General features: G+C 38.0%; 1 protein-coding gene across 1 annotated transcript in view; it reads left to right on the plus strand.

The window, feature by feature from the left end:
• The window catches only part of OVCH1 (ovochymase 1), a 70833-nt gene that overhangs the window by 18184 nt on the left and 25809 nt on the right, over nucleotides 1-26840 (plus strand). The window contains 13 exon segments of the mRNA XM_049102889.1: nucleotides 198-247; nucleotides 249-277; nucleotides 1493-1551; nucleotides 1553-1649; nucleotides 3351-3378; nucleotides 3805-3827; nucleotides 4676-4856; nucleotides 10990-11062; nucleotides 11518-11713; nucleotides 14569-14720; nucleotides 22557-22713; nucleotides 23041-23136; nucleotides 26456-26680. Coding sequence (XP_048958846.1) covers nucleotides 198-247; nucleotides 249-277; nucleotides 1493-1551; nucleotides 1553-1649; nucleotides 3351-3378; nucleotides 3805-3827; nucleotides 4676-4856; nucleotides 10990-11062; nucleotides 11518-11713; nucleotides 14569-14720; nucleotides 22557-22713; nucleotides 23041-23136; nucleotides 26456-26680 — 1366 coding nt within the window.

The following is a 26840-nucleotide window of genomic DNA, read 5'->3' on the forward strand; positions in this document are numbered from 1 at the left end:
CTGTGTCAAAGGGTTTGTACATTTAAACCTCATGGTCATTGCCAAATTGCTCTCCAAAGAGGCTGCAATTACTTACACTTCTATCAGTGGAATACGAGGGGGTAACTAAGGGCCTGTTCATGTGCAGAGGGAAGCTTTTAAAGTTTATCTCTTCTGTTCCTTGACTACTTCTCTGGTTATGTTTCTAATTTGTACAGTTGGAATTTGAAGGTTTTATTACTGAATTTAGCCAAAACTGTATTTATGATTTACGGTGATCCAGAAAAGGAGCCTGAGTTAGGTGGGTAACATTCCATTTGAAAAGCACGAGAGCAGTTACAACACAGACTGGCCTCCTGTGGTGCCACAAAGTCAAAGGGGAATAAGGATTTCTTATTCTGGAAACTTATGTGTCAGAAAACCTTGGCTTTAACCCATGAGCCAATAATGGATTCGCCAGTAAGGTTTTTAACAGAAACATGCAAAATTTGGAGAATGTTTCAGAATATTTGGAGGATGAACTTTTCCCACAGTAACACTGAGTACGTTTTTGGCAGTTATTTAAGGTAACTTTTTTTTTTTGACACCTTTCTGTGTTAATTTCTTCAATTGCTGATATTTTTATGTCCAAGAAAAGTAACCAAAAGAAGAAACCAAAGCTATAATTTCTGCTTAAATCTTAAAAGTTAATTTTTGTTTTTTGGGTTTTTAAAAAAGATTTTATTTATTTATTCATGAGATGCACAGAGAGGCAAAGACATAGGCAGAGGGAGAAGCAGGCTCCCCATGGGGAGTCCTATGTGGGGTTCAATCTCAGGACTGTGGGATCATGACCTGAGCCAAAGGCAGATGCTCAGCCACTGAGCCACCCAGGGGCCCCAAAAGTTAATTTTTGGAACTAAAACTTCAAATATACTTTCAGTTTTGACCTACCAATTTATTAAGTCTAAAAAATCATCCCTTCCACTTGTGTCCTCATTTCCTTAATACACACTATTTGTCCCTTAGCTAAATGTTAGTGTGGGTTGAAGACCAGGAATATAGGTTGGCCGGGAATGTTTGTTTAGATATTCAAGGCAGGTTAGTGGAGGCATAATCCCCTCATCCAGCAGAATGGGACCTGTGTTGGGTAGGCTTTAGGTGAAGCAGATTTTGGGTGTTCCTTATTCACATAAAATATAGCCTTGTTCTCTTTGGAAGGAGGAATACCAAGTTTGGGATTTTCTTTAACTCGCCTCTTCTCATTGCGTGTATTAATCATTGAAGTTTCTATGCATACTAAAGCTCAGATTCTTTTTCCTATCGTAGGGTGTTCTTGTGTGCGATAAAATTACAATACGTAGTATCTTGAAACTAGTTTAATTGCCACATGAAATGGAAAAGTGTGCCTACAAACCAAAGTTGAAGAAAACTAGAATTGTTGGAAAAAAAATTAAACAGATAGTGTTTTACCTCTGTTTTCTGATTTTTTTAAAAACGTATAACTGTAAATCAAACTTCCCTAAAACTTTCATGGCTAAACTCTGTGGAATCTTGAACCCTACTCCAATATTCAGTCCTAGTAACATGCTGGGTGATTCATTTTAAAAGTGATGGTGATAATAACTTTCAGGGCTTCGAGGCTGGATTCACCTTTTTGCTCTCATGTGTGTATAAGCACTTGCACAGTAGTGATTTTTGCTTGTGAAATAGTTATACAGAAGATCACTTAGCCATGTGTACCTGAAATTAGGGTGCTTGAATCACCTTGATGGCAAAATAAAAAAAAATTCAGATTCCTTCACCCCACCCTGATGGGACCCAGGAATCTGTGCTTTCACAAGAACCTCAGGTGATGCCAAGAAGCTACATCCACTAAATGATCAAAAAAGACTCTACACACCCTATATGGAAAGTAGATAATTTAGATGAGAGAATGTAATTCAGAAATGAGATTGACTGTTTTGGGATGTTTCAGGGTTTTGAAGGACTAATAGTTTTCTAGTCATTCTAGAAAACAAAGCAACCTTACTTAGACAAAAGGAATATCACCTGCAAAGACCCTACTGTGGAAGAGAATGGTTGATGTACAAAAAGCTGAAAATAATTCAACATTGTTCAAGTTTTGGAGGGAATGAAAAAGGCAACTGTTAGATCATGATGGATTCAGGGCATTCAATTTTCTGTACCAGAGTGCTAGGATAGCTAGCTAATATTTATCGATTACTTGCTCTGTACCAGGTATCAGCTATACATTTCTCATGCATTATGACATTTATTCCTCCTTACAAATGTAAGAGGTTTATATATTGCTCTCCTTTTCACAGATAAGGGACGAGAGATTGAGTAGCATTTCTCAAAGATGCAAGGCTGCTAAGAGGTGGAGCCGTGATTCAAACCTTGGTAGTAATGTGGAATATAGAGATTAGGGGTAAATTTCCATGCAGGGAGTGTAGTAAAGAAGTCATTGTGAGAATTTATTTTAGATCTATTCCCTAATCAGATATATTCTGGCAAAGGTAATATATGAAGGAGAAAAATTCCAACATGATTTTTGGATGCTTGTGTGAGTAGAAAATGATGGTAGAGCCACTAAATGATACCGAGAAGCATGACAAGACCATCTTCATTGTTGAAATCATTTGGCTCCATTTGAGACAAGTGGGGTTTTATGAGCTTGTGGGAGATCCAGATGTAGAGATCTAGCAATCTTAGTTCTAGAATTCAGAAAAGAGACTTAAAGAGAGAAATGTGGAAGCCCTATATATACAAATGAATAGTAATAAGTTTATAAACAGCATCTTGTAGAATATTTTTCAGGCTGAAGGATAGGATCTTAGAAAAAAGACTGAAATTGAGAAGAGATGGCCATAGATGATGTATCAGGAAGATCAACAGAGTGATTTCATGAAGCCAAGGAAGGAAAAAATCCTTAAGAGTCAGATACATGAGGAATATTGAAAAATATATAATAAATCACATCTATGGAACTTGGCATTTAGCATTGGAAAGATAGTATTAGTGAAATTGACATTAGAGTGGTTTTATGATTGACCAGGGTAAGCAAGTAAGGTCAGCGGGTGTAGACTACTTTAAATATTTTCAGTTGAAAACAAAATGTTTCCTCTATAAACTTTCTAAAGCAAGTTGGATCAATATCACTTCCCAAAATCAATCCTGTAAGAGCTATTCCATATGGTGAGTTGATGGTCATGTAGTTACAATCTGTTTAATCTTTCTTTCTTGAAAAGCCTCATTTTACATTGATATAACTCCACAGTGAAGAAGAATGAATTTTATATTTAGATCCATGAAACTTCCAGAATCTTGTTTGGGTTTGTGTATAGAATCACAAAATAGAGGGAAGAAGAAATAAACTTTATGATTGGAAGAAAGGGGTACAGAGAGCAATCCTTTGTCGTCATCTATACCTGTGAAACTTAATATTTAAAATATCTTCCTAGACTCCATATTTAATATGATTACACATTTTCAAGCAAAAAGAGAAAACAAAAGTTTTTGTTTTGTTTCACTTTAGCACACAAATTTTAACTTGTAATCTGAAGTATCTGGTCAAAACTATGATCTTTCATTGTTCTATATCCATGTATTGAATATGGTCTAGCTGATGGGCTGTAGTAGAAAGTGGTACAGGGAGTTTTAATAGGAGAAAATGTCTGCCTCTTATGGGGAAGCCAGTCTCCATGGAGAAAAGAACAGTGAGCTAAGTCCAGTGATAATACACACAAGAGAAAGACATTAGGATGTCTGAGTGCATTTGGCATGTTTGAAGATGGTAAATGGTTTCATACCATAAGAGAGAGGAAACAAAGATATATAATGAAGAACCTTGCATGCTCTGTTAACTAGCAAAAATTTCCTACTAGAATATAAGTTCCATGAGGGCCAAGATTTTTGTCTGTTCTGTTCACTGATAATCACCGATATCTAGAACAGTGTGTGGCAATATCAGGCACTAAAATATTTATTAAATGGATAAGTATTATTCTATAGACCAATAATTAAAAACTCAATTGCTGGGGCACCTGGGTGGCTCAGTGGCTGAGCATCTGCCTTTGGCTCAGGTCATGGTCCCGGGTCCTGGGATCAAGTCTCTTATCAGGCTCCCTGTGGGGAGTCTGCTTCCCCTCTGCCTGTGTCTCTGCCTCTCTCCGTGTGTCTCTCAGAAATAAATAAATAAAATCTTGAAAAAAAAAAGTGCTTCAGCTAAACAATTGCGTCATCTATGCAAGCTTATTTTTTCCCCCAAGGTTTTATTTATTTATTCCTGAGAGACACACGGAGAGAGGCAGAGACACAGACAGAGACACAGGCAGGCTCCCCACAGGGAGCCCTATGCGGGACTTGATCTCAGGACCCGGGATCATGACCTGAGCCAAAGGCAGATGCTCAACCACTGGGCCACCCAGACACTCCTGGGCAAGCTTTTAAAAACAGATTCCTCAGAAGTGGGGTCTTGGGAGTTGATATCTTTATAAAGCTCATCTGGTATTTTTGAATTACTACTGTTGGCTATTGCAAGCCATTGGGGGAGGCATGTGTTCTTCTTCTTCTTTTTTTTTTTTTTTAACATTTTTAAAAATTTAAATTCAATTTGTCAACATGTAGTATAACACCCAGTGGTCATCCCATCGAATACATGTGTTCTTTATAATTTCAGATGGATCGGTCATTAATTTTATCTTCTTTGCTATAGGCATCTGTGGCATCCCTCCAGTTAGTTTCCAGTGGCTTTCCGGAAGAATTATAAATGGGGAAGAAGCCTGTCCCCACTGCTGGCCATGGCAAGTGGGTGTGAGGTTCCTAGGTAGTCACCAGTGTAGAGGGGCCATCCTCAGTCCCACTTGGATTCTGACAGCAGCCCACTGTGTGCAATCGTGAGTAAAATGGATGATGTTTTAATAAAGTGTTTAGCACTTATATTTATAGACTGTGCCTAGGACATAAGTATATAATTGTCTAACTAGTGAAGTCATCCAGACTAATTCCAAAGGAAGAATCTTTCAGTAATTTTCTACATAGCAATCTAACCTCTATTTAAACAATGTCAGTGTGCGAAATGTTCATCAAACCTTGAAATTGCTCATCCCATTTATGGCAATCTCTGATTATTTTATTGAGCTCAAGTCTGCTTCTCTGGGGATGCCTGGGTGGCTCAGCAGTTGAGTGTCTGCCTTGGCTCAAGGTGTGGTCCTGGAATCTCGGGATTGAGTCTCACATCGGGCTCCCCAAGGGGAGCCTGGTTCTCCCTCTGCCTCTCTCTCTCTGTGTATCTCATGAATAAATAAATAAAATCTCTAAACAAACAAGTCTGCTTCTCTGTAGCAGAAATCTATTGTTCTAAGTTTACTGGAGTTCCAGAAAACAAGAAGTGAATCTGTTTCTTCTTCCACATATAGTATTTCCTACATGTGAAATTGTCCTTTAATTTCATCTTTAAGCTAAAAATTGATCGTTCTGTTTGTCAGTAATTCCAGATGCAGTGCAACTTCCTCTGGATTTCGTGTTGTCTTTCTTAAAAAATGGTTGAAAACTGTGGAGAGCACAATAGGATACTCTACCACCTTTAGTCACTAGTGAACTAAAATTTTTAGTTCACTAAAGATGTTTCAAATTATGTTTGAATATTTTGAAATGTTTTCAATTTATGAATTATGTCATGATATGAAAATGCACAAAATATATATGTGGTCTAAAGAATATTAAATGTGTGTGTATATCCCTGCCATTCAGTTTAGGGAAGGGTCTTTACGCTTCTTAAGACCCTTCAATGTCCTTGCCATAAGGTAGACATTGTATCTAGGCTAGATTTTGTATTTATGATATCTTTCCTTTCTTTATTTTAATTATCTGTGAATCCCTAAAACTTGTATATTGTTTGATTTTTCTTGATTTTGATAACATAAAAAATTGTAGTTATAATTTTTTCTGTGACGTGCTCTCACCCTCATGATATATAGATAAACCATATGACTATGTGTAACTGTAATTCATTCATGTGCAGTCCAGACTACCTAAATCAGTCACCTGTTGGTGAGTTCTGGATGCTGATTTTTTTTTTTAACTCCTCAGATGATTCCAATGTACAGTCATGACCAAGAACCACTTCCTGTCTATCTGACTCCAACTTGACCACTGCCCTGCTTGCTCACAGTGGGTCAGCCCCCTTGCTCAAACACATACTCCACTTGCTCCTGTCCCAGGGTGTTTGTGATCATTGTTCCCTCTGCCACTCAGGATACCAGGTTACACTTAGCATGCCATGGAAGGCTCCTCTTGGCTCTAAGTATCATAGACTTTCCTTGATGATCTAACCAGTTTTGAGGAGTACTCATCTGTTATTTTGTAGAAGGTTCCTCAGTTGAAGTTTGTCTGATATTTCCTCATGGTTTTACTGGGATTAGGGTGGAGGAGGAAAGCCACAGGGGTAATATGCCATTCTCAGTGTATCATCCCACAAGTATACATTATCAGCATGATTTATCACTGATGGTATTAACTTTGAGCACCAGCTGTAGTAGTATTTGACAAGTGTCTCCATCCTAAAGTCATACTTTCCTCCTTCCCACACTTACTCTTTGGAAGCAAGTCACTTAGGGTAGATGGCACTTGAGACATTGGGTATTAAGGTCCACCTCCTTGAGTGGAGAGTATCTACATAAATAGTTGGAAATTTTTCTGTATGGGAGATACGGCTCTTCTTCTCTATTTATTTGCTAAATAATTTGTTTAAATCAGTATGGACTCAGGGGTATTTATTTTAAAACACTGCATAACACTACATAAAATACTAAAGTTCTTTTGCTTAGATTCTTCCAGCTTTGGCCAGTGTCCGCTTTTTCAGGGTGGCCTCTTATCTTTCATGTGTGCCCATTTGTGACACTATGAAATGCTCCAGGTTGATCTTACACATTCCCTGATCAGACCTGGAATCAGTCATTTCTCCAGTGAGCCCTGGTTTATTTTATGGGAGAATGGTATAAGAAATTAAGATCTAAGTGGCAGGTGTACCAGTTGCTACTAGGGTTTTATCATGCTAGGTTCTCTCAGTGGACAGAGCTAGAAAATATAGCCATGCACACAAGCCCATTTTATAAACAAAGCTTTCTTTCTGTACCTACATTAAGTTAAACGTGACTTTATGTGAATGTTTCTAACTCAAATACCACATCATTTATTCTAGGCCTTCCTCCCTTGGAGATGCCAATTTTATAGTGATTCTATCAGAATTCATGTTTATGTACCATGGAAAAGAAGCCTCGACCATAGCTGATTAATTAGTAAAAATTAATGTGTTGGAGAAGACAAATATTAGTATTGAAGCTTGAAGCACGGAAGTTTTGGCAGATTCCCTTGTCAAATAGCATAGTCTATTCTTGAATTTATGTGATTCAAGACCCTGTGGCTGGATATAGATCATAGTGGGGCACCTGGGTGGCTCAGTGGTTGAGCTCAGGTCGTGATCCCAGGTCCTGGGATCGAGTCCTGATCAACTTCCCACAGGGAGCCTGCTTCTCCCTCTGCCTATGTCTCTGCCTCTCTCTCTGTCTCTCATGAAGTAAAAAAAAAAAAAAAAAAAAAGGCGGGTGGAATACCTGGGTGGCTCAGTGGTTGAGTATCTGCCTTCGGCTCAGGGCATGATCCTGGAATTCTGGGATCAAGTCCCACATCGGGTTGCTGCATGGAGCCTGATTCCCCCTCTGCCTGTGTCTCTGCCTCTCTCTTTGTGTCTCATGAATACATTAATAAAATCTTAAAAAAAAAAAAAGATTCAGACCATAGCAAAACCATTCTTCATAAGGTGGATATTCAACTTGATGAGTCAGTTAAGATTAATAAACACAATCAGCTGTAAATGTTTGTGAACCATTTAAGTTGACCACAAAAGGAATTTGCTTGAAATTTCATCAGTGATTTCTTGATTTTTTAAAAAGACTTTTATAATCTTATTACTTATGGGAAAAGGCAGTTAAATAAAGTTATCAAGAATCTAAACTACGCTTTCCATTTCGTGAATCCAGCCTTCCTCTTTAGAAGTGATGAGTATTAAGAATGTTTTTTTTTTTTAAAGAATGTTTTAATTACTGATTTTCCACTAACATTTAGGCACACAGACATATATTTTATAGTATTTGTATATACCATATATATTATTTCATGATTTTTTGCACAAAACATAATGCTTTCTATTTATAGCAATACAGAAAATATCTGTGTGCCTCATTTTCTCTTTACTTTTCGTGGTTGCCTAACTTCTTTCACTAGAAAAATGGTTTTTTTTGGAACTCTTCCTTGTAGTGTATGACTCTTTATGCCAGATGTGTTTGATAGGCTGGAGTAACAAAAGCAGTGTGCCACTCATGCCCTGCCTTTGTGGGAACTCAGCAGCTGATTCCTCCATGGACTTGTTTCTCTTGGCCTCTTCTTCGTTGACCTAGTAGACGTCCAGGGTTCCATCCCCCTTTGAAAGGGGCTTCTACATAGCCAAAGCCATTGAGAAGGGAAGTTTGACAAGTGGCATATGCCAGCTGGGGAGATATGCCAAGTCTGGGAGCAGAGAGAGACCTCTTTTTGCTGAAGGTCCCCAGATGCCAGGCTAGCTGACATGGTTGGGTAGCACGCTGATGGTGTTCAACACTGTGCCACCTTCCATGGCTTGCCTGGAACTGGCTGCCCTTAATACTAGTTTTCAAACGTAACATATGCCAGAATCACCTGGAAGGGTTCTGAATCTGTAAGTCTTATCTGGGGCCTGAGGATTCGTGTTTGCAATAAGTTCCCAGGTAATGTTCCACACTTAGGGAAAATTGGTGTTCTTCTTTTGCTGAGTCCACACAGATCTCTGTGCTCATTTGGGATTTTTAACTTACTTCGGGGGACTAAATTCACTTTGCAATTATACATTAGAATCTTTCTATCCCAAACCTAATTTTTTTCAATTTCAGCCACTTTTTTTGTCTGTAATTGAGCAGTGATTCTTTTTTTCTCCCAAAGCAGAAGTGGCACATGTCCCATTGTTGGATGGGGGATAAGACCCTAAGGATACAAGGAATGGAACTTGGTTATGAACAAGGGGCAAGAGAGTATGGGGAAAACTATAAATTGCCACTTTGAGCTATTATCCCACTGTTGAAAAAACTCAGGCTTTGTTGCCTCATCACATGTATGTTGCTCTGTCACATGCTTTTTACACAGTATTTTCTGCCAAATTAAAGGATATTTGCTGACTGTCTACATAAGACTTCACTAGAAATTGTGATCTCTATTATCAACTATACCGTGATTTTTATTATTTCATCTTATTGTGCACACCATCCTCTACACAGAGAAGTAGAGTGGCCTTAAGAAATAAGTTTCCTTCCTACCAAGTAATAATTTAGAGGGTGACTTTGAAAATAAAGTTTAATCCTTCTGTTAGAGTGCATAGCAGATAATAACAGCAATAATGGCTACCATTATGGAATCATTACCATCTGCAAGGTACTTGCCAAGCACTTTACCTGAGTAGGCTTCCTTAATAAAGGCACATTGAAACACATGAATAAGTCAGACTCCTCACGCAAAGAATTGAAATGAGCATGGTTATGACTAGAAAGAAGATGCCTATGTGTGTTAAGAAACTTCTCCTATGAATATAGTGCACTGAAAAATAATTTCAGTAGCTTTACTTTTCCTAAGGAAACAGTTTTGAAAAAGTTAAGGAATCTCCAAGCTGAAGTGAGAGAATATTTATGACAGTTGAGGGACTCTCCTTAGATATTGCTTCAGCTGGAAATCTTGATGTGGCACATAAATGGATGTTGATTTCAGGCTTTTTTTTTTTTAACATCCTTTTGAAATATGTCAAGAGTGTGCAAATTTTTAAAAAAGATTTTATTTATTTATTCATGAGAGACACACAGAGAGAGAGAGAGAGAGAGAGAGACAGGCAGAGACAGAAGCAGAAGGAGAAGCAGGCTCCATGTAGGGAGCCTGATATGGGACTCGATCCTGGGACTCCAGGATCACACCCTGGGCTGAAGGCAAGTGCTAAACCTCTGAGCCACCCAGGGATCCCTGAGTGTGTGCAGATTTTAGATGTATAGTTAGAGGATGCACACAGGGAACACCCAAAGAACTAGTGCCCACATCACAAAACAAAATAGTGCCAACACCCAGCAGTCCTTTATGTCTCATATATTCAGAAGTATCACCATAGGTGAGTCTTACCTGTTTTGTGAGCTGACACTCTTTTTAAACCTCTGTTCCATTGATTCTGGTGATTTGATAAAAGATGATACAATTTGAGATGTATTCCATAAGACAATGTTTGGATACTTTTAACTGTAAAACATAGGCCAGAAGCTACTTCATTATGAATGTAGGGTTTTTTTCATGTATTCTTTAAAAAAAAAAAAGATTTTATTTATTTATTTGAGAGAGAGAGTAAGCATGAGCATGGGTAGGGGCAGAGGGAGAGAGATAAGCAGTCTCTCTACTGAGCTGGGACCCTGATGTGGGGCTCGATCCCAAGACCTTGAGATCATGACCTGAGCTGAAGTCAGCTACTAGTTGACTGAGCCACCCAGGCACCCCTTTTTTTTCATGTATTCTTAACATTACTGTGAAATTAAACTGTACTTTTTCTTTTTTCCTTCTTTTTTAAAAAATTTTTTAATGGAGTTCAATTTGCCAACATATAGCATAACACCCAGTGCTCATCCCACCAAGTGCCCCCTTCAGTGTCTTCTTAACTTAAAACTAGTCTTTGGTGATATTTGGTAGGGGATCCAAAAGAAGGATCTTTTGGCCAAAAGAAGGGGGCAATACATAATTAGGAAATCTTTAGATAGATTAGTATATGTGGTGTACCTTCCCAGCAAGGAGATCACACAAAGGCACCAGACAGGGGAGTGTTTGGGACATCTGGCTGAACTAAACTTAGTGCATGTTGGTAGAGCCACATGGGGTTAGATCAAATGGTGAAAAATGTCTCTTCATGTCAAACTTTTGTCATTGTTCTTTCTCCAGGAAAAATAATCCACTCTTCTGGACCATTGTTGCTGGGGACCATGATAGAACCCTGAAGGAACCAACTGAGCAGGTGAGAAATGTTTTTAAGGACAATTCTGCTTGTATTCTAAGTGTCATCACATGCTGGGGAATACCTTTAGCTAAATTATATAATTAGTATTTCATCTCCTAATGTCCCTTTATACTTACTATTTATACCAACATTTAAAGATTCAGTCTGAGATCAGAGTTTAATCAGATAATTAAGTGCGGTAGGTCAGGAAGTACAAGTTCAGGTCTGTATACCCAGGTCCACATAGCCTGGTTTCTCCAGAACTGTCAGTCCTCAGGACGTGGATCATGGCCTCCTGCAAATTATAAACAGAGATTGTTTTAAATTCAGCCCTTTTAAATTCAGCACGGAGTCCCCTTCATTGCCAACATATGGAAATGTAGAGACTTAAGGTTTATTTTGGACTATTATGCAAGGAAGTAGTTTGACTCATTGGCTTTAGCTTTTAATTCACTTGCTCGCCACTGATCCAGGTGAGAAGGGCAAAACACATCATGGTACATGAAGACTTTGATAGGCAGAGCTGTGCCTCTGACATCGCCCTGATACAACTGAGTTCTCCTCGGGGGTTCAACTCCGCTGTGAGGCCAGTGTGTCTCCCACAAAGCATGGAGCTGCTCTTTTCCTCTGAGATCTGTGCTGTGACTGGATGGGGAAGCATTAGTGAAGGTAAGCATTACTTCCATATAAATGTCACTACCAGTTGTTAATTTTGAAAATTTGGCATGGAAATGATATCAGGCAAGCCTTTCTTCCTTCTGAAACATAGAACCCATGTCTTATTTAAGTATGAATGATCAGAGAATGAACTGTTTTATATTTTTCCTTTAGGGTGACTAATTACAGGTAGGTTAGATCTGTAAAGGGCCAAATAGTAAGTTTTTTGGTCTTTGCAAGCCGTATGTTCTCTGTCACGATTATTCAACTCTGCTAATTATTATCGTCTAAAGCAGTCACAGACATACGTATGTAACAGACTGGATTGTGTGCTAGTAGAGGTTTATTTATGAAATTTTAATTTCATATAATATTCACGTGCCACAAAACATTCTTCTTTGGATTTTAAAAAAACATTTAAAAATGTGCAAACCATCACTAGTTCCCAGATTATACTAAATGAGCCTAGGGTTGGAGGGGTTGGGGAGGGGTTGGCACAGAATTGGCCTACTAGCTCTGGTTTGCTGACCCCTGGGCTAGATGGTAGAGCTCTGTTTTTTTGTTGTTGTTGTTTGTTTGGTTTGGGTTTTTTTTTATAGTAGAGTTCTTAGAGCCAAAGCAAAATACTGACAGATCTAAGTGGGTTCATGTTTATGTTTTGCCTCTTTTCACTGTGCAAGATCATTTGCTTTTCTGTTTTCCTTCTGTTTCTGTGTCCTTTATTTGGAATCTGCGAGCTTGAAGGAGAGGGGAATTTATCTCTGTGTACAGTGCTCGTGATCATAGCTTTCTGTGCTACCTGCAACCAAATCACATTTCTCTAATTTTCCTAAGATCTGCACAGCCACCATATGAGGAGATTTTATCCTCCCTATGTTGTAGATGAGGATGTTATGGCTCAAAGATTAGATAACTTGCTAAGATCCCATAATTAATAAATATCAAAGCTAAGATTTAAAATCAGCATGCTAAAAAAATAATAATAAAATAAAATAAAATCAGCATGCTTCAGCCGATCATCATCAAATGGCTTTTTTTTTTTTTTTTTTTTTTAACATTTAGAATGAAATCTGAACTGCTAGTCTGGCTTGGGAAACTCTATGTGATTTGGCCTCCACTTACCTCTCCAACTTCTTTTCCTCCTTTTGTCCCCTTCAGGCATTGTGGTCTTCTTTCTCTTTCTTAAACACAAGACCTGTTCTGTTTTCTGAAGCTTTGGAACACCCTTGCACTTCTCCCAGCTGTGTTTTCATCATTCTGCTTGATGCTTAAACAGCAGCACTCCCTCTTCATTTCACTTTGGTGCAGCAGGCCTGCCCTTCCATCACTTCCTGCATGACCCAGTTTTATCTCCTTGCGCTCAAATGTACATGATGTTAGTGTATGTAATCATTCTCCTGGGAGCCTGGGTAGCACAGGTTAAGCAGCCAACTCTTGGTTTCAACTGAAGTCATGATCTCAGAGTCCTGGGATCAAGCCCCACATTGGGTTCCATGCTTGGTGCGGAGTCTGCTTGAGGATCTCTCTCTCTCTCTCTGCCCCTCCCCCAGCTCACATGCTCCTGCTCACGCTCTCTTTCTCGAATAAATAAATTTTAAAAATCTTTAAAATAAAAAAAATCATTCTCCATGTGTCATGCATTAGAGTGGAAACCTCTTGGCAGCAGGTCTCTAATTCACCATCCTCCCCCAGAGTTAGAAGTTTACCTGGCATAGAGTAAACAATAAATATGTTTTTGACTGATTGGCTTCCAAGCCCTTGAATAAATGCACCCATTCTCTGATATCTTCAACCGTCACCACCTCCATGACCACCAGACAACTGAGATGTGGCTACAGTCTTAGGAAAGATGAATTCATTCTTCCAATCTGGGAGAAAATGAGTTCTCAATTTTAAGACATGGTTAAAGAACAGGGGTGGGGATGGTCCCTGAAAAGAGGATTTTAAGTACATTAAATTTATTTATGTATTCGATGAGTACATTAAAAAAAAACCCACAAGCTTTAGAGTCGAGCCTCAGCCTAACTACTAGTTCTGACCCTCAGGGGCTGTGAGATCAGATTTGCAGAACTGTGGCTTTTTCGTGTGTGAGTTCAGAGTTCAGTGTGATCATGTATGTGAACAACCTGCCTCAAAACATTGTATTATTGGGTTGGAGTAATATGAAAGTACTATATAAATGTCAGGTAATTTATAAGACTAGACTTAGCTATTTTTTTTTGTCAGTCATGAATCCAAAATGATAGAATAAGTTATGTAGAATACATGTGCATACAGGCCTGCCTGAGGGTCAGTTATGCATTTTTTTAGTGTTCATTGCTAGCCTTATAGCCTTCATTGTTAGTTCTTTTAAATTGGTGTTGAGATGAGTCCCAGTTTGACAAAGGAGGAAAAAGGAATATAATTTTGGTTTTTATTAGGAAATCGTATAAACATGTCACATTTATAATATATTTTTACATATAAATATACTGTGTAAAAACATATAATCACATAAATCCTATACAATACCGATTTATATCCTGCTGAATTTTCCTTTCTGAATTCTTATGTAGCAATATTTGAAACACTAAACTTTAAATAACAAATAAGCTAGGGGAAAAAAAAGTTTCTGGTGTTGTTCTCCTGACAATGTATTCCTTTACAAAGATGCGATGCTTGAAAATGAAGACATCCTGCAATGAGACCTATTATTTTTTTTTTGACACTTACATTTTTTGATTCAGTATTCTATATCAGCTCAGGTGAAACCGAATGATTGCAATTATATTAGTACAGAGCAAGTCTGAACTTATATATGTTTTTTTAACATAATTTGTTGTTTACTTCATTATGAAGCTGTCTTTCTGAATCTGTGTCTTAAGCAGACGGCGGCCTCGCAAGGTACTTACAGCAGATTCAGGTGCCCATATTAGAAGGAGAGGTCAGTGAACACACTTACTCCTCTCACCCAGGAGGGCTCACAGAGAAGATGATGTGTGCTGGCTTTGCAGTCTCTGGAGGGAAGGATTTCTGTCAGGTGAGAAGACTCTGATTTTGCAGAGGAAGATCCAGGCATCTGCTGGAGGTTCTCCTTGGACGGGAGGGGACACTCGGAAGCACAGGTAACCATTGTACCTGTGCCTGGTAGCACCACGCCATGCCCTTCCAGGAGGGCCAGCAAGACAGCAGGAAGAGTGAGTTCCAAACTTGCTGAGATGGAGAGAGGGTAAAAACAGCCAAGAGCCAGAAAAGCAGATGGAGGGGACTGAGGAGCCCATGAGAACACAGGGCATGGCAACACTGTTAACTGGGCCGTGGGCAGGAAGATGTGTTCAGAGAGATGCAAGGCTCTGGGAAAAGAGATAGAAGCAAAGAAGGGTTCCTTTTTTTTTTTTTTTTTTAAGATTTTATTTATTTATTCATGTGGGACACAGAGAGAGAGGCAGAGACACAGGCAGAGGGAGAAGCAGGCCCCATGCAGGGAGCCCCACATGGGACTCGATCCCAGGTCTCCAGGATCACACCCTGGGCTGAAGGTGGCGCTAAACCGCTGAGCCACCCAGGCTGCCCCAAAGAAGGATTCTAAATCAGCATATCCTACTTATGACTTAAGGTTTTTATTGTTTTAAATTAGTACTAATCTCCTATGTGCTCACATTTAATTTTCTACCACAGATTAAAATAAAATAATCAGGAAAAATGAGAAACTTTGAAAAGATGGTTTGCAGTGCAGTGGAAAACAAATTACAAAACAATAGTTTCATTTCAGAGATCCTTAGAGGCAAAAGCAGTGTAGTTACATTCACATGTCAGTTGGACAAGCGTGCTATCGGCAAGTTCAAATCAGCCAAGGGAAGAAAGTGTGGACAAATGGATTGTAAAACACCAGCTTTAATATCCTGAAAGCCAAGTGACGAATGTGACTTTAGATATACAACCAAAAAGGGTGTTTGATACTCTGTAACCCACCTTCAACATTTAGTCTGGATTTGAGGCAGCCTACTAAATAGAAACATTTGGGTCTTCAGGGCAGATATACTTCTCTAGATTTATCATTTCATACTGGTCTGGAATACAGAGGGAAGGAAGGATGAATCTCTAGTCTGTGCTGCTTTTTGATCATTTTCCTCTTAATCAAGAAACAACCAGTAGGAGAAAACTTGGTATTAATTGATGTAGAAGTCCTTCCCTGTGAAAATGTGAGGCGAGAAGGAAGGAAGTCCCCTCTTGACACTGAATATCAGTTTCTGGTGGTTAAACCCTTTTGTGGTATCAAGTACTACTCAGATTCTGTTTTCTGTATTTTAATTTGTATTTCTCAGAAGCTGACCTTGAGACAAAGATTCAAGTATGATGGTCTATTTAGGAAGTGCAGACATCGCTGGTAGGAAAGTCAGGAGGGTGGTCTAGGGAAGGGAAGACAGGAAATGTGAGATGTGCTGTTAAGTCAGCTACCACAATAAGGGGACTGAGTTTAATCCTGCAACGTGTAAAATGCACGCAACATATTTGTCCCATGCAAGGGGCGAGGGAACTGGGATATTTTTATAACAACTTCCCCGAAGCCATAGTTTGAGGGCTGCTGGGGAACGGGTCTGTTGATCCCTCTGCTGCACTTTTCACACTTCTGGCCTGCCTTGTGAATGTGGTGGAGGAGGGGAAGAGCCCTCAGACCCAGTGCTAGGATGTGGACTGAAAGACTTTATGAATATGGGATGGGCATTCACACCATTTGCTAGAAGACGTAAATGCTATATTATAAAAATCAAATAGAAAAGTGCTCTGAATTAATGTGGTCATTCTTCCCCTTTTGAGGGATGGTTTTTCTCTCTGCTTCAAATCAAGGAAATCACAAATGGCTCTGTTGTCTCTGTCATGTTTGACAGCATCTGACTTTAAGGGAACACCTTACTCGATATCAAGAAAGCGAAGGGGAATTTGGGAGGGAATTAGGTCCATGACAGAGGTGACCCAAATATCATGATCTTGGTGGGCATTTATTTCAGTGACATCCAACTGTCCCTTTGCAGCACAACCAAATTTACAAGGGGATGAAAGTAGAATTTGAGATTCTGGCTAAGAAATGTGGCTAGCTAAAGAACACTAGATTAGTAACAAGGTGACTTCAGAAACTCTGATAAGGTGGACTCTGGTATTTCTATCAAGTAGTTGATTTTTACCCTCCTGTTTGTGCTCAGAGGTAATGGACCTGCGTAATGTAATTTCTCATCCAGGAAGGTGAAGGAGAATGTTGGAATGCAGAAATACGGAGTTTCAGAGATGCAGTGTAGAACCCTATGCTTTGGGGGCACCTGGGTGGCTCAGTGTTTGAGCATCTGCCTTTGGTTTGGGTCGTGATCCCAGGGTCCTGGGATGGAGTCCTGCATCGGGCTCCCTGCCGGAAGCCTGCTTCTCCCTCTGCCTATGTCTCCGCCTCTCTCTGTGTGTCTCTCATGAATAAATAAATTAAAATCTTTTAAAAAAAAATCCTATTATTTGCTCACAACACATCCTAGATTGTTTTTAAAATGTTGAGCTCTTTGACCTATAAGGTGATCTCTGTCTTCACAGAGTGGTGTATGTCTTGTTCCTGCGGACTCTTCGAATCTATTTCATACTTCTCTTCTCTTGCTTATATATTTCAGCCACACTGATTACTTTCTGACCATAACAAGTCACCACATCCTGCCTAACTTGGGGCCTTACTTAGCCCAGATATCAATTCTGAATAAAATGCTATTCCTCCTGGCTTTTGAAAACCCAGCTCCTTCTTTTGTGTATTAGCTCAAATGTTATTGAAATGACATACACCTACACGGGTATGTAAGCACACACAACTGCCTGCCTTTATTCTCTACTTTTTGCTCTGAATATTTTCTCTATAGCTATTATCACCATCTAATTTGTTTATACTCTCTTGCTTAGAGTGCCTAGCTCACAGTAGGCACTGAATAATTTTTTGAAAATAAATAGGTACCATTTACCTAGTGAATATTTACCATATGGTAGGCCCTATGATAGACCCTGACGATAAAAGATGAATTAGACAGACACTTTCTGGATCATGGGATGTTTGTAATTGCAAGAAAAATTCTTTATTTGGTATACATTGGTACCAGGTGAATAAGTAATGTAAAGATAAAATAAACCTGACTTGACACATCAGACCACTTACAAACTGGAAAGAAGTCTTAAGTATAACCTTACTTCATGTGGAGAAAAATTACATCCAGAGAAAATGTTAATTGTTCTACATTACAGACTAGGGAATCTGTCTCCCTGTTCCTACTTGAGGATTTCTTCTGTGAAATTCTTCATATAAAATAAATAGCTACATCAAATGTCATAAGCTCAGTTTTTTATCAGAAGACAAAGGATTTAGTTTGAGTCTAAATACATTTCTGTCAAAGAAAAAGAGAGTGAAAATCAGAAAGGCTGCCTTAAAGTGCAAATCTGATAGGCTTTTTATAGCTTTATTGAGCGATAAGTGACATATAACATTGTGTAAGTTTCAGATATACAGTGTAATGATTTGATGCACTTGTATATTGTGAAACGCTTACCACAGTAGAGTTAATCAACACCTCCATCACCTCGTATAATTACCATTTCTTCCTGGTGGTGAGAACACTTAAGATCTACTTTCTTACCAACTTTTAAATATATAATACAGTATTGTTAATCATGGTCACCATGTTGTACATTAGATTCCCAGAACTGTTCATCTTATAATGGGAATTTTGTTCCCTTTGACCAAGATCTCCTTCATTTTCCCCATCCCCCACTCCCTGGTAACTATCATTCTACTCTCTGTTCCTTTGAGTTCAGCTTTTTTTAGATACCAAGTATAAGTGATATCATATAATATTTGTCTTTTGCTCTCTGACCTTTCACTTAGTATCATGTCCTCAAGGACCATCCATGTTGTTGGAAAGAGAAGGATTCTATTTGTTCTCATGGCTGAATAATAACCCATTTCATATATATATACATGTATATGTATATATATATATACCATATTTTTATACCATTTCATATATATACCATATTTTTATAAATATCATATATTTTTAATTTTATCCTGTGACAGAAAAATAGGTTTTCTTATCTCGGCTATAGTGAATTAAGCTGCAATATATATGGGAGTGCAGACACCTCTTTGATAACCTGTTTTTATTTCCTTGAGGTGTATTTCAGAAGTGGATCATATAGTAGTAAATTTTTAGCTTTTTGAAGAATGTTTATATTATTTTCCATAGTGATGTACCAATTTATATTTCTACCAACAGTGTAAAGGATTCCCTTTTCTCCACATCCTTGCCAACATTTTTTTATGTCTTTTTGATGATACCTCTTCTAACAAGTATGAGGTGACGTCGCATTGTAGTTTTGATATGCATTTCCCTGATGATCAGTGATGTTGGGTATCTTTTCATGTGCCTGTTGCCCATCTGTATGTCTTCTTTGGAAAAAATGTCTATTCATATCCTCTGCCTATTTTTTAGGGTACATTGTTTTTGTTATCAGTTTGTATGAGTTTATATATTTTGGATATTAACCCTTTATCAAACAAGTGGTCTGCAAATGTTTTCTCCCATCCCATAGGTTGCCTTTTTATTTTGTTGATTGATTCTTCTGATATATACAAGCATTTTACTTTCTTTTTTTTATAATAAATTTATTTTTTATTGGTGCTCAATTTACCAACATACAGAATAACACTCAATGCTCATCCCGTCAAGTGCCCCCCTCAGTGCCCGTCACCCATTCACCCCCACCCCCCGCCCTCCTTCCCTTCCACCACCCCTAGTTCGTTTCCCAGAGTTCGGAGTCTTTATGTTCTGTCTCCCTTTCTGATATTTCCCACCCATTTCTTCTCCCTTCCCTTATATTCCCTTTCACTATTATTTATATTCCCCAAATGAATGAGAACATATAATGTTTGTCCTTCTCCGATTGACTTACTTCACTCAGCATAATACCCTCCAGTTCCATCCACGTTGAAGCAAATGGTGGGTATTTGTCGTTTCTAATGGCTGAGGAATATTCCATTGTATACATAAACCACATCTTCTTTATCCATTCATCTTTCGATGGACACCGAGGCTCCTTCCACAGTTTGGCTATCGTGGACATCGCTGCTAGAAACATCGGGGTGCAGGTGTCCCGGCGTTTCATTACATCTGTATCTTTGGGGTAAATCCCCAACAGTGCAATTGCTGGGTCGTAGGGCAGGTCTATTTTTAACTCTTTGAGGAACCTCCACACAGTTTTCCAGAGTGGCTGCACCAGTTCACATTCCCACCAACAGTGTAAGAGGGTTCCCTTTTCTCCGCATCCTCTCCAACATTTGTTGTTTCCTGTCTTGTTAATTTTCCCCATTCTCACTGGTGTGAGGTGGTATCTCACTGTGGTTTTGATTTGTATTTCCCTGATGGCAAGTGATGCAGAGCATTTTCTCATGTGCATGTTGGCCATGTCTATGTCTTCCTCTGTGAGATTTCTCTTCATGTCTTTTGCCCATTTCATGATTGGATTGTTTGTTTCTTTGGTGTTGAGTTTAAGAAGTTCTTTATAGATCTTGGAAACTAGCCCTTTATCTGATACGTCATTTGCAAATATCTTCTCCCATTCTGTAGGCTGTCTTTTAGTTTTGTTGACTGTATCCTTTGCTGTGCAAAAGCTTCTTATCTTGATGAAGTCCCAATAGTTCATTTTTGCTTTCGTTTCTTTTGCCTTAAGCATTTTACTTTCAACTACTTTCAGTAGTTCCAGTTAGTTGATTCTTTCTTTTGTTGCTTGTGCTTTTGGTTTCATATAAAAAAAAATTGTTGCCAAGGAGCTTTATCCTTATGTTTTCTTCTAGGAGTTCTACATTTGTAGCTTTATATATGTCTTTAATTCATTTCAAGTTTAATTTTTTGTGAGTAGTATAAAATAGGGACCAATTCCATTCCTCTACCTATTGTCCAGTTTTCCCAATTTCATTGGTGAAGGGATTATCCTTTCCCCATTGAGTATTCTTTCTTCTTTGTTAAATATTAGTTGACTGCATATGTTAGGTTTTTTCTGGACTTATGATTCTAGCCCATTTGTCTATGTGTCTTTTTATGCCAGTATCATACTGCATTGACTACCATAGATTTGTAACATATTTTCAAATCAGGAAATGTGATGTCTCCAGCTTTGTTCCTTCTCAGGATTTCTTTGGCTATTTAGGGTCTTTCGTGGGCCCATATGATTTTTAGGATTTTTTTTTATTTCTATGAAAAATACTATTGAAATTTTGAAATGGACTTCACTGAATCTACTGGTGGCTTTGGTAGTATGGACACAATATTGATTCTTCTGATCTTTGAAATTAGGATTATGTGTTCCATATGTTTGTATCTTTATCAATTTATTTTGTCTATAGTTTTTAGTGTGGAGATCTTTTACCTTTTTGGTTAATTTTATTCCTAAGCACTTTATTTTTTTGACGTTTTTGTATATAGGATTGTTTTCCTTATTTCCTTTCCAAGTTTTTATCTAAATTCCAGTTAGTTACCATGTAGTATGATAGTAGTATCAGGTGTAGAATTTAGTGATTCAACACTTACTTACAACACCCTGTGTTCATTGTAAGTGCCCTCCTTAATCCCGTTTATTTCTTTTTCATACATTTTTTTGTTAATGTATAGAGACACTACTAATTTCTGAACGTTTGCTTTGTATCCTGAAACTTTACTGTACTCATTAATTAGTTCTGTTTTGTTATGAGTTCTAACAGTTTTTGATGGAGTCTTTAGGATTTTCCTAGATCATATCCTCTACAAATAAAGGCAGTTTTACTTCTTGCTTCCTGCTTTACTCCTTCCTTCCTTCCTTTTATTTCTTTTTCTTGCCTTATTGTTCTGGCTAAGACTTCTAAACCTATATTGAATAGGAATGGTGAAAGTGGGCATACTTGTTTTTATTTCTTATCTTACAGGAAAAGCTTTCAGCTTTTCACTATTGAGTATGATGTTAGCTATGGGTTTGTTATATATCACCTTTATTATGTTGTGGTATGTTCTGTCTATACCCAATTTGTTGAGAGTTTTTATCATGAGAGGATGTTGCATTTTGTTAAATACGTTTTCTGTACTATTCATATGATAACATGAATTTTAAACTTTCATTCTATTAATATGTATCACATTCATTAATTTATATATGTTGAACTATCTTTGCATCACTGATCATGGTGTATGATCCTTTTAATATGCTATTAAATTCAGTCTGCTAGTATTTTGTTGAGGATTTTTACATCTGTGCTTATTAGAGATTTTGGCCTGTAGTTTTCTTGTAGTGTCCTTACCTGGCTTTGATATCAGGGTGATTCTGACCTTGTGTAATAATTTTAGAGTGTTCTGTCCTCTTCAATTTTTGGCAAGAGTTTGGGAATTGAAGTCAATTCTTTACATGTTTAGTAGAATTCACCAGTGAAGCTATCTGGTCCTGAGCTTTGCTTTATTGGGGTGTTTTTGATTAATGATTCAAATCTCCTTGCTCATATTGCTCTGTTCTGATTTTCTATTTCCTCATGATTTGGTCTTGGCAGCTTGTTTATTTCTAGGAATTTATTTATTTCTTCCAGGTTATCCAATTTTTTGGTGTATAGTTATTCATAGTAGTCTCATGAATCTTTGTATTTCTGTGGTATCCGTTGTAATATCTTTGTGATTTTACTTATTTGAGTTTAAGGACTCAAAGGTATACAAATTGATGAAGTATAAACATTTTTCATTAAAGAAATGTGTTATGAATAAATTATTGATTATTCCTGTTCCAAAATTGAAGGCAGAAGCTCTGGTTAAAGCAATTTTTAGAACATATTTTCTTGGTGTTTCAGGGAGACTGTGGTGGCCCATTAGTGTGTAGACGTGAAAAAGGTCCCTTTGTCCTATATGACATTGTCAGCTGGGAAGCTGGCTGTGCCCAGCCAAGGAAGCCAGATGTACTTGCCAGGGTGAGTGTCTTCTTGGACTGGATCCAATTCAAAATGAAAGGTAAATATTTTTCAGATATTATAAAAACAATTCCTCTTTCTTTAGAGTAGGTTTGCAAGAAGTGAGTGTGGTAGAAATCAGCATTATGAAAGAAAAAAACATAAAGTAGTATTTCATTTATTTTAGTTTCTAAAACATTAAAATGCACATTAAAATTCTGTAAGAAAACATTCTCCCTTGAGCAGAGAGAGTAAAACTAACTTTTCCTGAGGCTGCTATAATCCTAGATTTGCATTTTCTTTTGACAAAAGCTGTTTTGATATAGACTACATTTTCTTTTGAGGCTTTCATCTTGATTTATTTTTAACATGCTCTCTCCAGGTACAGGTCCTGCTTCACTTCAGATAAATAATGAAAGCAAAACCTTAACAAGGCAACAGTTACCACCACTCACGCCTTCAACGGACAATGCATTTGGACCAGGTAATAGATGTTCATGTTATCCAATTAATTCAGCAGGTAAGAATTTAGCAAAAAGCTTTGCATGTCTATGTTCACTAATTTTCTTTGGAATAGGATAAACCCTGTGTTTTCATTCTGACTAGTAGTTTATACTGAAGGAGAGGAGTGTTGTCATTGTGACCATCTGGGTTTCTTTTCTACCCCCACAGATACAGCTGTTGCAGGTAAAGAAAAAAAAAAACAAACCTGTGGTTGTGAACAAGTTCCTGGATTTGAATTTTGAAGGAGTGCATAGAAAGAATTATTCTGACCTGTTTATTCCTACATAATTAAAGGTCCTTACATTTTCAGATATCTGGGTAGGTGAGGACCTGAGAGAGAGAGAGAGAGAACTACAACTAGCATCAGTGTTAGTCATTTATAATTCTCCCACAATTGTCAGTGTCTGTTTGCTAATGGGATTTTTATTTTTATTTAAAATGAAACTGCAGCTGGAGAATTAGAAGTCTGTAATAGACCTGTAGGGAGATGAAAGTTCTATAATGTCATCATTCTTTATTTCCAGGTGGTCACAGTATCTTCTTTCTCATCGTCTCTACCCCCATCCACCCCACCTACAATCAAGCTCAGTAGGCAACTAGAAGAGGTGGGGGAAGGTTGAAGGGGCTACAGAAGACAGGGGGAATTGCTAGAGTGATAACCTTCAGTAGGAGAGAGGGGATGAGATCTTGTGTTCAGCAGGAGAGGTTGGTCTCAGAGAAGAGCAAAGTGCAATTCATCCATAGTTGCTGGATGGGAGACAGACTTATGCTGTATATGTGGAGATGGGAGCTTCTGGCAATTTTCTAATTGCTTCTATATACTTACCAGATGAAGCAGGATTGTTGAAGAGGGTTTGAGGGTTTTAAGAGAAAAGAAGAAGTATGAAATAGTTCTTCAAAAAAGTGACAAAGTGCATGTACTAGGAAAATGTAGTAGGATTGCTGGGCAACATAAAAGCCTCTGAGATTAATAACATGAATTTATAGGGAGACTGACCAGTTTATTTGTATGTTTTCTTCTGGAGACACTGAGGGGTAGCACATATATGTAGAACAGATGGGAGAGTAGATTCAATCAGAATGGATTTTCCCAAGTATGCAAGAGTATAAGGGTGTTGAAGGCATTGTGTAGTAGGAAGGGATTAAGATGATGTATTTTGGAATTTAAGCTAGGAAAAGAGTGAATGAGGATGAGAGAGAGTTAGGGACAAAGGAAAAGTGGTTGGGAAGATGAATAGCACGTCTCAAAAAGTGGAAGGAGCATTGGAGGGAGCTGAGAAGATAGAAGGTTGTGGATGGAGAGAGCAGTGCTTGAAAGTGAGATATAGAAGGTGGTGTTATTGCTGAGACCACATCCCTGGGAGTTGACCATTGGGTTGGGTGGCTGAGGTCTGGTGGAGAACAAAATCATTGGAAAGAGGTTGAGAAATTAAAAAACTCCAGTGCTGGGCTCATCATTTATATGGGTACTGAAATCAGCAAGATGTGTGGCAAAAATATTGTTGGAGAAAAATGACTGCTAAAATCTTCTAGGAATAAGAAAGTGGTAATTCGGGGACCAGTTGTGGGTGGTATGGTCTGACAACACAAGAATCAAAGAGTCTTACTTAGATTAAAAATAAATCTGGAATTGGGGTTGAGATGAAGAGCAGATTTAGGCCCAAGATCCTTAAACCTAATGATTTTGATGGTTTGAGTTAAATGAACAATTGTGATTAGTGCATAAGTAAATTAATGCATACAAAGCACTTAAAATAGAAATGACAAAGCACTTAAAATAGAAATGGCATGATGATTGGCAACAGTCAACAGGTGGTGGTGGTAGTGATCAACTAATATATTCATTGAACTGTCCCATTCAGAAAATAAACGTTGTTAAAATGTAGAGAAGATATTTCTCATTTGTATATGTTCAGAAATACATATGCATGCCAAAGAACTTTGCAAGTTTTACATATGAAAGGGTATTGTTTTGTTTTAATTCTGTGAATATTCTAGGCATTAAAATGTTGAAACTATCCTATCTTTAACATCCACCCACTCCCACCACTTGCTTTTTACACAAGAGGATTGTTAGCCCATTTATAAAAAGAAGTGACTGATTGGGAATTCATGACTTTATATGATTTGGTTCCTTTCCAGGCAGATTTGTCATAGAGGATTCATGGGGACAGGAAAAAGAGATTGAAAAGATATGTTGGGGCCAGAGTCTGAAAGACAGTGCAAGCTGCACAATTTCAGTTGCTTTGAGCAAGGAAAGAACTTAATTCTTTTGTTTCATACACTATCCCAGATTGGAGGGCATGGTGGGAAAGATTAAAGACTGGGAAATCAGTGAGGTTACTATTAAATCAAGGTGGGTCTATAACTATCTAAATTAGATTACAGTAGCCATATACATGAAGGGGAGAATTTACAAAGAAAATAATGGGACTAGGCAATTGAATAGAATCCTGAATTCTTATAACATTCCATTTCCCTTCTTCACTTTCTGCCACTCCTCATTTCTACTCTTCATAAAAGTATATTTATGTATCTGTCACCTCAGATCATTAATTTCTCTATGGCAATGCATATATAATCACACATTAATTAATTAACGAAAACTCCTACATTAAGATATGTTCATTTGAATGCAGAGTATTTCAATATGTAATTGCTCAGAGGATTTTTGTCAAAGGAATACACAGAGGTGAAGAAGGAGGAGTCAAGGGTATATATAACATGAAGAAGCAGCAGCTGACTATAGGATCAGCGGGCCAGAGAGCCACAGGCATCTGAAGCTCTGCAAGTAGCCCTGCAGGTCCAAAGGTGTCCTTGGACTTAAGAGCAAGTGGAGGAAGTGAGAGACTTTCAAATATATCAGCAGATTCTCCTTCTTTTGATCTCAGTCACGAATTCCATGAATATGATCATTTGTCCCAGCAAGATAAATGCTCAGTGAAATTAGTGAAGCTTTTCGGAACAGACCTTCATTGCATCTCAAAGAAGGAAGGAAATGAAAACATGCTGGAAGTAGAGATTGCATATCCACTGTGCATCTTCTAAGGCATTTAAAAGATTCCTTGAAAAGAAATTTTAAATAATTATAATTTAACTTCTACTACAATCTCATTTCAAGAAAATAGGACACATTCAATGGGATGATCATTTTTACCCAAGGACATGTGAAAGAGAATAATAAAGTTTTAATTTTCTTCTTGCAAGCCTAAATTTTTCAGGTTTGTGGTGGAGGCTCACTTTGCATTGCTTTGCTTTGTTTATGTTGGTCCCTGGTGTCTGTGTGCTCTGAATTGTAGGTTGTTACTCTGAAGTGGAACCAGAAGAACCCAGAGGCTTTTTTTCAACTCCAAGATATCCACTGGATTATAGAGGAAAACTGGAATGTTCTTGGGTGCTCAGAGTGTCACCAAGCAGTATGGCAAAATTGACAGTTGAGTATCTGTCACTGCCTTGGTCTCTTGTGTGTCCAGATTCTGTTGCGACTATTTATGAAGAAAGCCACGATGAGAGAAGGGTATCAGGTAATGGCATTTCAATTCTCTGCTGGGAGCCCTTTTGGTATAGGCAGCTTTTATGATCAGGAGAGAGCTTGACTTGGGTAACACTACCACCAAAATGTGGATTCGTGTAATAGGCATGACTTTTTTAAAAAAGTTTTTATTATTTATTCATGAGAGACAA

This window comes from Canis lupus, chromosome 27, assembly GCF_003254725.2.
Source record: "Canis lupus dingo isolate Sandy chromosome 27, ASM325472v2, whole genome shotgun sequence".
NCBI lineage: Eukaryota > Metazoa > Chordata > Mammalia > Carnivora > Canidae > Canis > Canis lupus.